The sequence below is a fragment of the Drosophila mojavensis genome, unplaced genomic scaffold, assembly GCF_018153725.1.
Source record: "Drosophila mojavensis isolate 15081-1352.22 unplaced genomic scaffold, ASM1815372v1 contig_74, whole genome shotgun sequence".
Classification (NCBI taxonomy): Eukaryota; Metazoa; Arthropoda; class Insecta; order Diptera; family Drosophilidae; genus Drosophila; species Drosophila mojavensis.
The window spans coordinates 8,099,160-8,113,555 of record NW_025318899.1 but is presented as its reverse complement, the minus strand read 5'-3'; the positions used below and the strand labels follow the sequence as shown (position 1 = coordinate 8,113,555).

The 14,396-nt window shown below is 39.2% G+C and overlaps 5 protein-coding genes across 8 annotated transcripts; 1 reads left to right on the top strand and 4 right to left on the bottom strand.

The window, feature by feature from the left end:
* Positions 1–46: 46 nt before the first annotated feature.
* LOC6581772 lies at positions 47–1,432 on the top strand. Its single transcript, XM_002007458.4, has 3 exons — positions 47–775; positions 833–1,053; positions 1,117–1,432. The coding sequence occupies exons 1-3, from the start codon at positions 66–68 to the stop codon at positions 1,341–1,343; spliced, it is 1,158 nt and encodes a 385-aa protein (XP_002007494.3). The 5' UTR covers positions 47–65; the 3' UTR covers positions 1,344–1,432.
* Positions 1,329–3,148, bottom strand: LOC6581771 (gustatory receptor for bitter taste 66a). Its single transcript, XM_002007457.4, has 3 exons — positions 2,908–3,148; positions 2,253–2,855; positions 1,329–2,186 (listed from the first exon to the last, which is right to left on the bottom strand). The coding sequence occupies exons 1-3, from the start codon at positions 3,146–3,148 to the stop codon at positions 1,429–1,431; spliced, it is 1,602 nt and encodes a 533-aa protein (XP_002007493.1). The 3' UTR covers positions 1,329–1,428.
* A 258-nt stretch (positions 3,149–3,406) lies between these two features.
* LOC6581770 (bax inhibitor 1) lies at positions 3,407–5,426 on the bottom strand. 2 transcript variants are annotated; one of them, XR_004364342.2, is made up of 5 exons: positions 5,158–5,426; positions 4,473–4,926; positions 4,244–4,414; positions 4,015–4,152; positions 3,407–3,760 (listed from the first exon to the last, which is right to left on the bottom strand). XR_004364342.2 is itself a non-coding variant. In XM_002007456.4 (4 exons), the coding sequence occupies exons 1-4, from the start codon at positions 5,223–5,225 to the stop codon at positions 3,719–3,721; spliced, it is 735 nt and encodes a 244-aa protein (XP_002007492.1). In that variant the 5' UTR covers positions 5,226–5,425; the 3' UTR covers positions 3,407–3,718. The 2 variants fall into 2 exon arrangements, 1 of the variants encoding a protein (XP_002007492.1); XM_002007456.4 differs by lacking the exon at positions 4,015–4,152 and having other exon boundaries at positions 5,158–5,425.
* A 273-nt stretch (positions 5,427–5,699) lies between these two features.
* Positions 5,700–11,419, bottom strand: LOC6581769 (cleavage and polyadenylation specificity factor subunit 6). 3 transcript variants are annotated; one of them, XM_002007455.4, is made up of 7 exons: positions 11,015–11,419; positions 10,111–10,809; positions 8,933–9,076; positions 8,081–8,565; positions 7,720–8,019; positions 7,590–7,655; positions 5,700–7,529 (listed from the first exon to the last, which is right to left on the bottom strand). In XM_002007455.4, exons 1-7 carry the CDS (start codon positions 11,081–11,083, stop codon positions 7,328–7,330), a joined length of 1,965 nt encoding a protein of 654 aa, XP_002007491.2. In that variant the 5' UTR covers positions 11,084–11,419; the 3' UTR covers positions 5,700–7,327. The 3 variants fall into 3 exon arrangements, with proteins under 3 accessions (XP_002007491.2, XP_032587303.1, XP_015017513.1); XM_032731412.2 differs by having other exon boundaries at positions 5,700–7,526; XM_015162027.3 differs by lacking the exon at positions 8,933–9,076.
* A 68-nt stretch (positions 11,420–11,487) lies between these two features.
* LOC6581768 (membrane-bound alkaline phosphatase) lies at positions 11,488–13,663 on the bottom strand. The gene is made up of 4 exons (XM_032731413.2): positions 13,485–13,663; positions 12,983–13,242; positions 11,815–12,922; positions 11,488–11,743 (listed from the first exon to the last, which is right to left on the bottom strand). Exons 1-4 carry the CDS (start codon positions 13,552–13,554, stop codon positions 11,613–11,615), a joined length of 1,569 nt encoding a protein of 522 aa, XP_032587304.1. The 5' UTR covers positions 13,555–13,663; the 3' UTR covers positions 11,488–11,612.
* Positions 13,664–14,396: the final 733 nt, after the last annotated feature.

Here is a 14,396-nt window from a genome sequence, read left to right as displayed (position 1 = left end):
AAACTTTTACTTTATTTTCAAATCTGAATTCTGTGTGACCAAACATCAGGTAGGTAGAAAAATATATGCTAATAGCTGTTACTATCGATATACATATTTCGATTAAAAAATTACACCAATACACTTCAAACTCTACAACACAGTCACCTAAAATGTCACGATATTCAGATAAAGTTAATATAATAAACCAAAGTACATATCAAATTTTAAAAGAGGGTAATGGAGCCTCCAGACGAAAGCTACTGCACAGTTCGAAGTATAAAAACAAGCACAATGTCGAACAAAAGTTGTCTCTGTTCGATTTTCTTACGGTGCCTCGGCAGAAGCAGAAACATCAAAGACGACCCCACCTGATCATTGCTAGAAAGTCGGTGTCACTGCAAACCAAACGAAAGGGAAAGACGCGTTTGCATCCTAAACGTCGAATAGCACGTCTAAAACGCATCATTCGAAACTATCGCAGTTTTAAGCAGCACATTGTTGATAACACAAAATGTGTGGAACAGGAACAAAAGGCTTCAGAATGTGTTTCTTTGGGCTTTGATGAAACAAATGTTAATTCTATTCTACAAGAAAAGGTCCATAATTTAGCTTTCTGTGTCACGGCAAATGAAAATAAAGTAATTGAGCAGAATCCGTCAGCTCACCAGAACGTCGAGCCAATTGCCTTACAAGTTATAGAAGACTTAAAATGTCTTTCTCTGGATGAGGGTACGTCAAAAAAAGTGGCCCTACCCACCCCAACACATAAAATACATTCCCGGCGGTTTAGAAGGTGCGTAACGTATAAATTAATGTAGCTCCACCAACTGATCATAAATTTCATATACAGCTACTGCGATAACTGCACGACACCCCGTCTGAAAGAGTTGACAACTCAATTGCTAAATGACTTGGATCGTTTTCAGAAACGCGCATACGCTCATAATGAAATTAAAGCACGAGCACATCCCCGCTTCGTGGTGGGCTTTCGAGAGTCATTGTCTAGGCTGCGCATTTACAAAGTGAAGTTGCTTATCCTGGCACCCGACTGTGAGATCTGCCCTATTCCTGGTAACTAAGATATTTATATGTAAAAACCTTTTATCTATCATTCCTTTTATAACATCTGTTTAGGCGGCTTGGACGATACGATAGATGAACTGAAGTCTGTTTGCCAGCAGCAAAATGTGCCTTACTGCTTCTCGCTAATGCGTCGGGAGTTAGCCCATGCCCTGTACAAGCGAGCACAAATATCGTGTGTCGCCATTCTGAACTACGATGGAGCCAATGAAACGTTTAAGCAACTGCTTCAAGAATTGGATGTGGCAAGCTACCAATACAAATGCTTAACTGCAACGTGATCTTTATTTAATCAAGTAGAGAAAGTGCCAAAAAGGTGCCTACACAAATATGTCAATAAACATAAATTGATGTTCGTGAAGTTCACTAATTCAAAGGTGTCATCATGGTAGTAGTGACCAGATCGAATAGTGAAGAGCTTTCATTACCAAATTCTGTGGCAGCTCCCACCAATCCTGCGGTGTCGTTGAAGCTATTAAATGAGTTGATTGCATCCTTTGCTTGCTGTGCCGCCAAGTTGAATTGTATGAGAATAATGAGATAACTAGTGATGCCGCCGCTCACACCATACAAAGTTTCCATATCCAGCGTGAAGAAACCGCAAGCCGAAAAGTCCACGGAATGATTGAGCAACTTGAGTGACAAGTGATTCACAATTTCGTACAGCAAGTTATCATCAGCCACGACTCCGCATTTATGCAAACTGATGCCAGTGCGCTTGGAGGCCAACGATGTTTTCCAGCTCAAGTAAATCAGATAAATGCATTTTCCCGATGTATAGATCAGCACGACCACCGTGATAAAGGGACTCTTCGCAGAGCGAAACAACGAAGGTATCGACTGTGCTCGCGTGGCACAGTACAGAAAATACAGCTGAGCCGTAAATATCAAGAAGCCGTACGCCATTAGCGAAAGTATTGGATAGCTCCATAAACCATTCATTGCCTTGCCTATCTCACAGATCTCGTCGTGAACTTGACACAGATTGTTCAGCTTTTCCTCGACTTTGGTTGCATTGCTTAACTCGCTTTCGTGAGCCATGTTTATCATTGGAGTTGCATTCGACTGTTGAAGCTTGCGAGGCGATTGAATCGATTCCCCAAAGGAGTTCATCGAGTGGGCAACTAAGTTCATTAAATATAACAAACCACATGATTGTGAGCAAAAAGTCAAAAATATGTATTACTTACTTGGGGCAACCTTGTTCTTGCCTTTGCTACCTGAACCCCTCAGTGAACCTACGTCGATACCACCGAGCTCCTTGTATAAGTACTCCAGATTACTGTCGTATTGTGGTGGTTGCGATGCAGATTCTTCTGCTGCGTGGTCCTCAATGGAATTATTGTGGTCGTCTCCATTTAACCAGGTTAGGAACTTTTCGTGCTCTGTCACTAGATCTTCCAACGTGGCATTGATGGCCTCAAAACGTTCCTTAAGGGCATACAGCGACACGGCAAACCAAATTTTATCCAGAGTATTGATAAAAGTCGGAATTGCGGAGACAATCCACAATAGTGATAATAACTGCGTATAATCAACGAGCTTAACGTATGTGCTCAGCAGAATGAAGAGCTCAAAAACAAACGTCATTAGAAGCATTATTCGAATTCGCTTTGCTATAGTGCTGTTGTCCACCAGGCACTGCTCGCGGTACAAACGTTCATCAACTACGCGTATACGTTCGTAGAGGTCGCCCAGTCGTCCTTGGTTAAAGAGCGCCGTCACCTGATCCGTGACCATCATGATAAGCCCAATATAGGTCAAAAACAGGCCAATAACGAATGTCAAGGTGCCTGAATACTTTCGTTATTTAATTAAAGTAAATACTTGTCTTATCCTACTCACTTTGAGTTGCTTTGAGCGAGCGATCCTCTTCTCCGAATGAATAAATGAGCAGATTATAGAGCACTATATAAAGCATCAACATGCCCAGCATATAGATCATGCCATTGCGCGACTTTTCCAATACATTCTTAAATCGAAACTTGGCCAAATCCTGTGGCAATACGCCCACTAATTTGGATAAGAAAAACAGTTGCTGGAATTGCAGCAACAACGGTTGCACTATTGGCGTCGGCTGGGACATGTTGCGCGCTGGTCAGAACAAACTCAAATGGTAAATAATCGACCGAGAAACATTTCTAGCTGACTACTACTTTACCTAATTAAATTGGTTTGTTGGTCGAGTGAATTGTTCAGCTAATCGATACAATCAACGAATGCAATCTCAATAGTCCTTTCGCTTAATGGCAAAGGGTTTACATGAGGGAAAATATATTTTTATTAAATTATCTTCCACTGTATGTATATATAATACAATAAATAATTAATTATCAACCAAAAATAGATATTAAAGATATTATAAATTTAATACAACATACAGATATAAACCATAAACCTGGGACCTTTCATTAAGAATTATTCAATAGCACATGGCCATACGAATTACATTTATAGTCTTTTGAATGAATTGAGTTTTATTAGATGGTATTTAGGTCGGGATTTGCATGGTTTTCGTGTACCAAATATTCAATTTTGTGTATTTGGTGGAATATATAATAGAAAGCCAAAAGATTAACACGGGCCCTCCTTTTATTTGAAATTTAAAATTGTATCCAATGTAATTCATTTGAAATTTGTCAGTAGATCATTTTTCTTATTGCTTCTTCTTGCGACGATCATTCTGCTTTTGTTCCTCCTGAAAATTAAATGAAATATTACAATATGTTAATCACTGTTTCCAAGGTTATAAATATAGTTTCACAAATGGCGAGCTTTATGTGAGGATATCGATTTTAAATGAGTTGTTCGTAAACCTGGAAATAAATATACTTCCATCAAAAAAATCAAATGCGAAAGGCCAGTAGGAAAATAACACCTAAAGACTTTTGTGAAAGTATACTTATTGCCTTGGACATACGAAATATAGGTATAAGCTTAAATCGTTAATACCGTTTCGAGTGAATATAAAAATTATGGTTTTGCACAATTTAAAGATATTGATTGATAAAAATTGTCAGATCAAGGGTATTTATTATTGGGTTCGTCGCTAAATTGTTCTAACGACTATTAAACCATAAAGCTCTTGAGCTGTAAGATAGGGCACAACATTGAGCACAAGTCTAACATACTATTGCTACCTTAACAGATGACAATTGAAATAAGGTTTTTGTCAACAAACCTTTTGCGTTAAGATAATCAGCAAACGGCGGAACATGCTCAACACGTCGAAGAAAAGATCCAATGCATGTTGTACCACATCGCGATTGCCCATGCGGCACTTATCCACAATATTTTGGGTATCGTACACTATGAAGGCAGCCATAACGAAGACGCCAACGTATAATTGAGTCTAAGACGAAGATAATATATTAGCTGGATCAATCTGAATACACTTTGATATTACTTACAATTTGCACAAAGTAGGATTTAAAGATCATGTTGAAGAGACTGAGAAGAGCCATGCAGTTTATAACGCTCACTAACATGCCGCCCAGATACAAATACTTGCCCTGTTCAGCAAGCAGAGCGGCTAGCGATAAGGAACCAAAAGTTACAAATGTCCCAGTTAGTGCAGTTAAGATAATCGCCGGATTAATGCTGCAAATGTAGTCCAACAATGGACCCAATGTTTGTCCCGAACAGAATCCAAAAGCATAAAGCATTCCCAAGCGTGTGTAATAATTTTTGCCATCGTCTTTATAAAAGTGCAGACCAAGAACCAGCACCAATGAAGCAATGGCCGCTAACATGCCCATATCGAAAGTTCCACGCATTTGGAACAGGGCGCCCACTGCCGAAGCAGCGGTGGTGCTAGCCAGCACCATATACACCTTAGACAGGTGCTGACGGATGAATGGCTCACTAAAAACAGAAAAACAGAAGGCATTAGTTCAACTATGCGTGTCCATTGCTTTCAAGGACTATTGATTAGACCAACTGTTGATGTGGATTTATAACAAAACAACACGTCAGCCTCAAAGTGACGCAAGGTATCAGCTTTGCCCCCTCTTAAAGTATTTGCACTTAGCCTCAAATTACGCATCATACGATGACTTTTGTACTAGCTTAAGGCATACATATTTGCATACTCACTAGCGCTCGCCGATGCCATGCATAAATCGTTGGAAACGGTCATTTAGATATTGTGCTGTATCCGCCATACTGTATCCTTATTTTCTGCTTCAAAACTTGGCTGTTTTTTCTTTTTATATTAATCGAACGGAGAAGTGTGAACGAAATGTGAACTAGAACAGTAAAGCCGTGTGTATTGGATTGACTGATTTTACGCTGTATACTATGTCGATCTTTTCGTATTTGTATTTCACTTTTATTTATCTCTATTGCAATTTAGTGTTGAGCAATAACGCATTTGAGGAAGCTTCCAGATGATAGGGTAGCCGTTTTGTATGGAAATGAACATATGGGCACACTTTAAGTAAAAAACTTTGACATAATAATCGGCGCGCGATAACTTTTTGAAATACTGAACTTGAATAAATTTTCGACACCTTCATTGAAGGAATCTTTATTGTTGGACCATTAATTAACGACAAATCTGAATGAAAATGTGCTTTAAGATAAATATTTGTATGTATGCTATGCTATGATTATCAATAATTATGAAACCATCGTAATAAATTATAATTGTACATTTTATTTCGGGTCGTTAGTACTAGTCTTTGCTCTAAATAGAAGATTGTGATTTATAGTGCGTATGGTTTTAAACAATAATGGAAAAATTAAAAATAATAACGATTTGTCTTAGGTATGGGTGACATAAATATGATTTTGTAATCTTGATATTATCTGATTAAATTAAACAAGACACGCACTTACAAACTATTTTTTATATACATATATGTATATATAACGTTACCTGTTGTTCATGATTTACAGTGTATATGTATGAATATTCATTTTCAATCAAAATCACAGTTTTATGTTTGTACAAGACAAATATCGTTAGCTTAGAAGCATTAAACGGCCGTATAGGTCGTAATACTTCGTATTAGATCAGACCTAAGAAAGTTACAGGTACTAAATGTCGAAAACTATAATTTACACAAATATCATATGGATTAGTGTAGCAAGATTTAAGTTAAATTTCATTTACAAATGTTTGTGTACATAGTACAAATAAAAATAAAGTTTATAGAATATATAAAAAAATGAAAAAATCAGTGTTACATAGCAACTACATAAAAGCTTGATCGCATTTAAAAACGCTACAATAAATGCTGTTAAGGCCTCAATTAGTTTATAATGTTTGTGTATAGTCTAATTTATCATCACAGACACACAACAGCTCATCCATACCACTTATTTACATTATATTAATATTGTCATTCTAGCTATAAATGTATATAAATATATACTACTTATCCATTGGATAAGGTCAGTCAACAATTATAGTTAAGGATCAGTCACACAGACGCGCACAATAAGCTCGCTTAAATTTATATAAATAAAGTCAACTTTAAATAAATGCTTGAGGCAAGATATACAAAAAAAAAAGTTGTAATACAATTGAGCTTATTACGATTCTTGGCCATATATTTTTTTTTGGCTAAATCTTTGCGATTTGCAAAAAGATGCAAGTGTTAATATAACAATATTATTTATATTAAATGCGTTGTAGTTGTACAATTTAAATATATATATGTATATCGATTCGTAAACTATATTTCTGTATATATGTATAGGGTACAAGAAGACACACAACGCAAGACAGTTTGAGTATTTTTTCGAACATTTTTTAGTTTTCATATATATATATGTTTTATTAAATAAACCGAAATATTAAAGTACAATAATATTGAAATTCTGCGGCGAAGATGACGTCGATGATGTTGATTGTAGTTTATTTCGTCTGTAGCTGCTGTCCATCCGTCCCGTCCCTTCATCCGCACTGACGACCTCAATCAGGATGTGTTCAGATGCAATGCAGAATTAATGCCGTTAATATGGTGATTTTGTGGGCTTGGCAGTCCGTCGTTCAATTGTGTATCGTTTTTTATTTTTTGTAGAGGCTTGTCAACATTTCGGCTTACTTTAGTACGTCTAGGAGAAACTATGTTATACCATATTCATATCCTACGTATTGGTAATGTTAGATACAAATCAAAATTTGTTAATCTTGTGGCTGGCCGTGTTCAGCTTGCTGCATCATTATTATGTTGTGTTAATAAGAGTGTCTAGGAGGTGTAAGATGTATTTGGGTGTGTATTGGTTGTTATTAATTCTGCTCTCGCTTGTGTAGCAGTCAATGCCTGGAACGATGCTCCTCACGCCTGTCCCGATCACGTTCGCGCTCACGCTCACGGTCCCGATCCCGATCACGACGTTCACGATCCGAAGAGCGATAACGTTCGCGTTCCTCGTAATAGCGTTTAGATGACGGCGCTTCAGCGGCTTCTGCAACAACAGGCTCTGGAGACTTACGTGGCCGTGCAGATCGGCTGCTGCTATAGCACAAAGTGGAAATGTTAGGGTCAAGGGTCTTTGATTCATTAGATTACAACTACCTGTCGTCTCTGTAGTGGTCCTGAGCCTGACGCTCGCGTTCACGACTGCGCGAACGCTCTCGATAGCTGTTGGCGGATGCACAAATGTTGTGGATTAATGATAAATATAAATTACCACATTGAAACTTACCCTCCATCACGCTCACGCTCACGATCACGATCACGCTCTCGTTCACGGGAACGCTCACGATAGCGCGAAGTTGAACGCTCACGACGCTGACGACTGCGATGAGAACGATCGCGGGAACGCGAACGTTCGCGTCGATTGTAACTCTTGGCCTCAATGCCGTGCAGTGTGTCCTGCAGTGAGCTGATCAAAATCTTGCAGCGCTCATCGTGAGCTACCTTCGATTGCTTAATGAGGGAAATGGCTGTAACCAATGTTTCGATGGCGCTTGAATACTCGCCAGCAGCAGCATCAGAAACAGCTCTGTGGTAATAAAAAATTATTTGGTTATAAAAGTAATATTCTTAATTAGTTTTGGGCTTACCTGGCAATCGCCGAGCTGCTGACCGTGCGGTTTCTGCTCATTACCTCTTCAAATTCAACTTCCGTTAATTGCGGCCCCATTTGTGGATCGGGGAAAGCGCCTGGCGGTTTGCCTTGCGGAGGTCCTGGCCACGGATTGCGCGGTCCACCCTGTTGTGCAAAATGAGGTGGTGGTCCATGCTGAGGAGGCATGTTCATGCCTGGCTGGGGTCCTGGTTGGCCATGTGGAGGACCACCCATACCTGGATGCGGCGGTGGACCACCCGGTTGATTAAAGAACGCTGGATTGACATGCGGAGCGGGAGCGCCATGTGGTCCACCCGAACCAGGTGGTGGACCAGGACCCATTTGCGGACGAGGCGGACCCTGCATATGAGGTGGACCCTGGGGCGGCCCTTGCGGCGGAAAGCCGCCATGCATAGGTGGACGACGCCAATCAGGACCCGGCCCAGGACCACGAACTGGCATTCCCATTGGTCCCTGGAACTGCAAAAAGAAAGCATAAAATAAATAATTAGCAACCGCGCTTAGAATGACATCGAAGGCCCTAGAAATTCAATTAGGCCAGTTACAGTTGTGTGTAGCCTCGTCGTGGATGTATGTACATGAGATCTGTGTCTGTGGATGGGTTGGACATATTGTGGCTGTTGCAGTTACAAACATGTGCAGTTATTTAAATGTTCTGAATACAATTGATGAGACACTCTAATGTCGTTCACTAAGTTAACTTAACTTGGGTTAGTTTGGTTTCGTTTTTCTACTATATTATAATTTGATATTTTTAAAATAATAATATAATATATAGGATAACTTTGGTATTGTTTTTACAGTTTTTTGTTAGGAATTTTTTTACCATTGGTGGTCGTTGGAGTGGTCCATTTGGTGGACCCGGTCGGGGTCCACCGGGACGTTGACCTGGCCATTGACCTTGCGCTGGCGGATACCTGGGAGGTGGCTGTTGATTGCCCATTGGGCCGCCTTGTGGATGCATTGGCGGCTAATAATTTACGTATTTTTTTTTATTATTGTAGATGTAGTTGTTGTTGTGGTGGGTAGAAGTGTGCGTAAGCGTTGTCATAAAACACATGGAATGGAATATAAATATAAAGCGTAATACATAAACATTTTTATATAGTTATATTTAAATAGATAGTACATATATATTAAATACATATATATATCGCAAAACAAATGCAGCACATTTACAGTAACAAATATTGCCTTAAGATAGCTACCATTAGGTGTACTCAAACAAATTTGAAGTCTAAACAATTTGCAAGTAAGTTTTGCACTAAATTACATTAAAAAGGAAAAAAAAAATCAAATGGTAATATATAGGCTTATGCATAAAGAATTCATAGATACAAAAATGTCTTAACTCAAGAATTTCTATAAAATTGCTCTGAAATTTTTCTTTATTAAACCAAAACATGTATCGTACTTAAAATCATAATAATGAACAATAATAACCTTACAGTCGTATTTTTGCATGTCTAGTACTCTTAAGTTATCAAATATAAACCAAATTAAAATGTTTTTTCTACGTGATAAAAAGTATTAGCTTCACTTGGGAATTATCAAACATTTATTAATACTTTAGGATTGTCATTTTTGTATACATATTCTTTTCAAATACAGTTCTATAAATATCTAATATAGAGGTCCAGCTGGGGACTATCAGTTACATACTTGCTTGTACAAGAACATTAAGAACATGTCATGATATAATGATGTATTTTCAATTCCACTTATCTATGTTAAATTAAAAATTACCAATCTTTGATCAGCTAAATATACGACCAAATATTCGACTTTGAAGATATCAAATTTTGCATTCAGAACAATTTCAATGAGTAATAGTTAAAAAGAAATGTAAATGGCGTTGTTAATTCGGGCTGACGAGCCAAACAATCCCAAACAAACTCAAGAACTCTTTTGTTATGGTCACTTGCTAACGGGAAATTAAAAAAGCTACGACTTACGGGTAAAAGAAAGCAAAATGAAAAGAACTATAAAAGTGCAATAGCTCACCTGCATTCGAGGAGGTCCAGAATTGGGTCCAACCTGCGGCACTTGCGACATATGTGGTCGGTATTGACCTGGCGGCAAGTTGGGATTCATGCGTGGCGCATGTCCTGGAGGCACACCTTGGGGTACGCCCGGATGCGGAGGCATCGGTCCACCCATGTTGGGCGGTGCGGGTCCACGTGGTGGTCCGTTTTGCTGCGGCGGCGGTACTGGACGTGTCTTTTGTAAGCTCTCGAACTGCGTAAGCGCTTGCTTGCTTGGGTAGGTGACTACCACGGTTTGGCCGTGCATTTCCTTTTTGGGCAATTGATCGAGTACAGTGCGTAAACTAGGTTCCGAGCCCAGCGATATTACGCTAAACCCTTTCGATTGACCATTAGCACGATTCTCAAAGAATTTCACCTCCTGCAGATCGTTGACGCCTATTTCGCGTAAAGCATTCGAGATATCTTGATCTGTGGTCCACCAGGTCAGGTTACCCACATATAGCTGATAACGGCGATTCATTGTTGGAGTTTGGTTACCACTGCCCTGATGGTAAACTCCATTGGGACCGACATTAGAGGAGCCGTCGATGGATCCAGGTCCAGATGCATTATCTCCAGTTGGGGTGCCACCACCGCCACCGCCGCCTGCAGCTACTGGCTCGGTGGGGCCGCCGATGTCATCGTACAAATCGACGCCGTCGCCACCAAATTCATCCTTTTTATAAAATTTGAGTGTGTTGAATATTTCGATATATACGTACAAAAATAAATATTTATCGATATTTGCAAGAGTATCAACATTGTTATTTAATATACCCTCATTACACATACATACATACGTTTGCATATAAAAGCGCGCATGCATGTATACATGGCACAAATACACATCTGACATATAAAGCGTGGTAATGCTAACTTACCTGAGCTTGCCCGGCAAAATCTTTGTCCAAATCTTCGGCATACAAGTCCAGCACCACCCCGTCGGCCATGGTTGCGTGAGCGTTTACTGAACAACAAAATTGATTTTAGGCGCACGCGACCAACTTATTTAGCGGTGCCGTGCACACTTTTTCCACTTTCACACACACACGCACACAATTACAAGCCGCTCGTACAGTCGAACAACTAGCCACCGGCGTGCGGCGTACGTATAAATGCAAGTAAAGCCCGTAGTTGACAATTTACTATTTATATAGCTGTTACGAATATGCGATAATCACACATATAATCTATTTACATTATAAACAACAGCTCCCTCAACTATTGTTGCGAAAATTTTTCTGCAGCTACAGCTAAAATGGCGGAGATGTTTAGAGTGACCGTACCTTCTATTTGATATAAATGTCGAATGCGCCATTTTTAGTGCTAGTTTTAGCATAATACCAAACTCATGTGATTTTCAGTATTTTTTAATTATAGCAACAGTAAAAATGGGGATTTTTAAAATATAATTATTTGTTTTTAAGTGAGATTTAGTGCTCTACACAAATACTCGAAACTAGTAACTAAATAAATATTTTATGGAACGTAGGCGGCTTTCGGACGGAGATCGCAATACGTTATGCCAGGACCAATGCATGAAGCGAAACCCATTAGATGAGGAATTGTGTTTTGTTCGTAAACGCCGCTGAACAAATGCGACCAGGGACCTGGAGAAGCAATATAAAGATTATCACTAAATATAAATATTGTTTCGCTTATTATAATTTCTAACTATTACCATTAGCGTAAACTGCAACATCGCCACCTCCATGAGTTTCCTCAGAGTAAGGAGCGCCATGTGGATACCTTGCATCCTTATCACCTATATTTAGATTGCGGAGATCCACGCGTTTAACGGTGTTATTTGATGTTTCCAATTCGTAGAAGCGATTCATTTCAGGACCGTTGGCATAGGATAATGTGGCGTAAGGTAAATAGTCGAGGTCACTTAATTCCGAACTTAGGCCAGTTATGTCGTTATTTATATCGGGGTATCCGTTAATGGTCATTGTATGTCCATGGTCAGCGGTGACCACAATCAAAGTCTCCCAAGGCTTGGTCAACTGTCTTGCTTTTTTGACAGCGTTTGAAAATTGTACAGTTTCCTCCATGGCTTTCTTGGCTTTAGTCTCGTGATGAGCATGATCAATACGACCGCCTTCGACAAACAGAAAGAAGCCACCCGGATTAGCTGATAGAACTTTAATGGCAGTTTCGGTCATTTCTTCGAGCGTTGGAGTATCAATGCTTTCATCCAATTTATATGCCAAATGAGAGGCATTGAATAACCCCAACAAGTAGTCCGTGTTGTAAGGATTGATGCTCAGCAAATTAGTACGATTGAAGACCACTTGCGCATTGCCGTGTTTGCTTCTTTGCCATTCATTTATCAGATTGCGTCCATCTAAACGCTCGCCTACATTGCCGTACACATCCTTCTCTGTATTGGGCAGAAATTTCCTAGTACCTCCGCCCATGACAACTTTCAAGCGTTGGCCCTCATCGGACAACAACTGCTGCGCGATATCTGGACACTTGCTAGGATCGTGTCCTTGATCCTTAACATCAAAATCGCTCTCAAAGTCACGATTCGAGGTGTGGGCATAAACTCCAGCTGGACTGGCGTGAGTGACCCGAGTTGTAGTTACCAGTCCCGCAGATTTACGTCCACGCATCGCCCATGTCGCAATGGACGAGAGACGATTACTGGGCGACTTGGCTGCTTCACAGTCATTAACTTTTACATCAGCTGAAACACCGATCGTCAGATAATTAGCCTTAATGCCCGACAGATAGGCAGAGGCAGTCGCGGCCGAGTCAGAAACTTGTTTGTCTGCGCAGTAAGTCTAAAGGAAATCAGGATCAAGCTGTCTATTGATTACAGATTATTCTAAAGCTTAGCTTACCTTTGATAATCCGACGTAGTTAAACTTTTCAAACTCCAAACGATTTCGTTCCCCTACAATGCCTTTCTTTTGACCATCATAGATGCGGGCTGCCGTTACAGTAGGCACAGACATGCCATCTCCGAGGAATAAGATTATGTTCTTGGCCAAATACTGATTCGGTACAGTCGAGGTCTTTTCATAGACCGTACGTTGTGCATCATGAAACCAAAAATCTTTGCTCTTTAGCTCACCCTTAGAGCGTATATTCCAAGAACGATCTGTGTAAGAAATATAAATCACGTGGTTAAGTGAAAGTTCTTGATCAATGTTTACTTATTTAAAAAAATTATACAAAATTCTGAATTCCTACGCATGTGCACAGTTTGTTTGATTAACACTCGATTAGGCTAATTAAAAAACCTTTTATTTGTATTGTGCTCGCTTTCGGTTAACGATCTTTCACACTGTCGCCGTTTTTTTTATTTTAAATATTTCTGGCACACTGTTAAAAGTCACGCACCTGGCCCATACATGTAATGACAAGAGCACAAAGCAACTTGAATGGAGATCATTAACCAGAAAGTATGCATCGTCGAATTTTGATGAACTCAAAATGAAAAACTTTCGACTGGTGACTTTTGCTTCGGCTTCGTTGCTTCGTACTCCGGCGTTGGTCGAGAACCGATTAAGCAGTGTTGAAGGAATTACGTGCCTTTTTATATCAGTTTTGGGCATAACAAAATGTATTGTTAGTATAGATGAATGGTATATTAAAATTTAAAAACTCGATCTGGTATAAAAAGTAACCGGTTGCTCAGGAAACATAGCTGCAGTACGGCTATCAAATATCTGGGGACAACACACTGAGTGTTGAATATGCATTAAATTTATGCAAATGAAGATAATTGATCTACCCGCTTTCTAAATCGTTAGATGCAACTGCATTGGTTACACAGCCTACACATTAACAATTTTTGGAGAAACCATAATAAAATTGATTCTGACTTTTCAGTTTTCTAAAAGATTCTCATCATTTGTATTGCATTAGTTCCTCTGGGTAGACAGTTTTTCTGAATACATTAAAAGTGATTCCCTGATAAACAGGTTTCTTAATAATTAAAGAAATGTTCTTAAATTTTTTGTAGCATTTCTTTTTAGTATGTATGACAGTATTATATTTAATCGTGTTCGCGCTAGATTAATTGCATTCATTATATTGGAATTTAAAAAATGGAATTTTAAAAATTTGAATAATTGATTTTAGAACTCCAGCGAACGGGACTTTCATTCCAGTTTTAGACAGCTTGCTTAGCTTGTTTTGTTGTCCTGACAAGAGTTTAAGTTGTTAATGAGTAAATATGCATTATTCATAAGATAATATTAAAAACTGTGTGAGGATTAAACTAATTACGATTTACTTAATTAATTGCTC

Bases quoted from the DNA above. Each gene is read 5' to 3' on its own strand.
- LOC6581769 (XM_002007455.4), bottom strand. From the start codon at position 11,083: ATGGCCGACGGGGTGGTGCTGGACTTGTATGCCGAAGATTTGGACAAA. The intron at 9,077-10,110 runs GTGAGCTATTGC...GTAAATTATTAG, and splicing joins CTGGACCTCCTCGAATGCAG to CCGCCAATGCATCCACAAGG. The intron at 8,020-8,080 runs GTAAGCCCAAAA...TTATTACCACAG, and splicing joins AGCAGCTCGGCGATTGCCAG to AGCTGTTTCTGATGCTGCTG.
- LOC6581772 (XM_002007458.4), top strand. From the start codon at position 66: ATGCTAATAGCTGTTACTATCGATATACATATTTCGATTAAAAAATTA. The intron at 776-832 runs GTGCGTAACGTA...TTTCATATACAG, and splicing joins CATTCCCGGCGGTTTAGAAG to CTACTGCGATAACTGCACGA. The intron at 1,054-1,116 runs GTAACTAAGATA...ACATCTGTTTAG, and splicing joins TGAGATCTGCCCTATTCCTG to GCGGCTTGGACGATACGATA.
- LOC6581770 (XM_002007456.4), bottom strand. From the start codon at position 5,225: ATGGCGGATACAGCACAATATCTAAATGACCGTTTCCAACGATTTATG. The intron at 4,415-4,472 runs GTAAGTAATATC...TCTTCGTCTTAG, and splicing joins AATCCTACTTTGTGCAAATT to ACTCAATTATACGTTGGCGT. The intron at 3,761-4,243 runs GTTTGTTGACAA...TTTAATTTTCAG, and splicing joins TGATTATCTTAACGCAAAAG to GAGGAACAAAAGCAGAATGA.
- LOC6581768 (XM_032731413.2), bottom strand. From the start codon at position 13,554: ATGCATACTTTCTGGTTAATGATCTCCATTCAAGTTGCTTTGTGCTCT. The intron at 13,243-13,484 runs GTGCGTGACTTT...TTTCTTACACAG, and splicing joins TCATTACATGTATGGGCCAG to ATCGTTCTTGGAATATACGC. The intron at 12,923-12,982 runs GTAAGCTAAGCT...GATTTCCTTTAG, and splicing joins ACTACGTCGGATTATCAAAG to ACTTACTGCGCAGACAAACA.
- LOC6581771 (XM_002007457.4), bottom strand. From the start codon at position 3,148: ATGTCCCAGCCGACGCCAATAGTGCAACCGTTGTTGCTGCAATTCCAG. The intron at 2,856-2,907 runs GTGAGTAGGATA...GAAAGTATTCAG, and splicing joins CTCGCTCAAAGCAACTCAAA to GCACCTTGACATTCGTTATT. The intron at 2,187-2,252 runs GTAAGTAATACA...TAATGAACTTAG, and splicing joins CAAGAACAAGGTTGCCCCAA to TTGCCCACTCGATGAACTCC.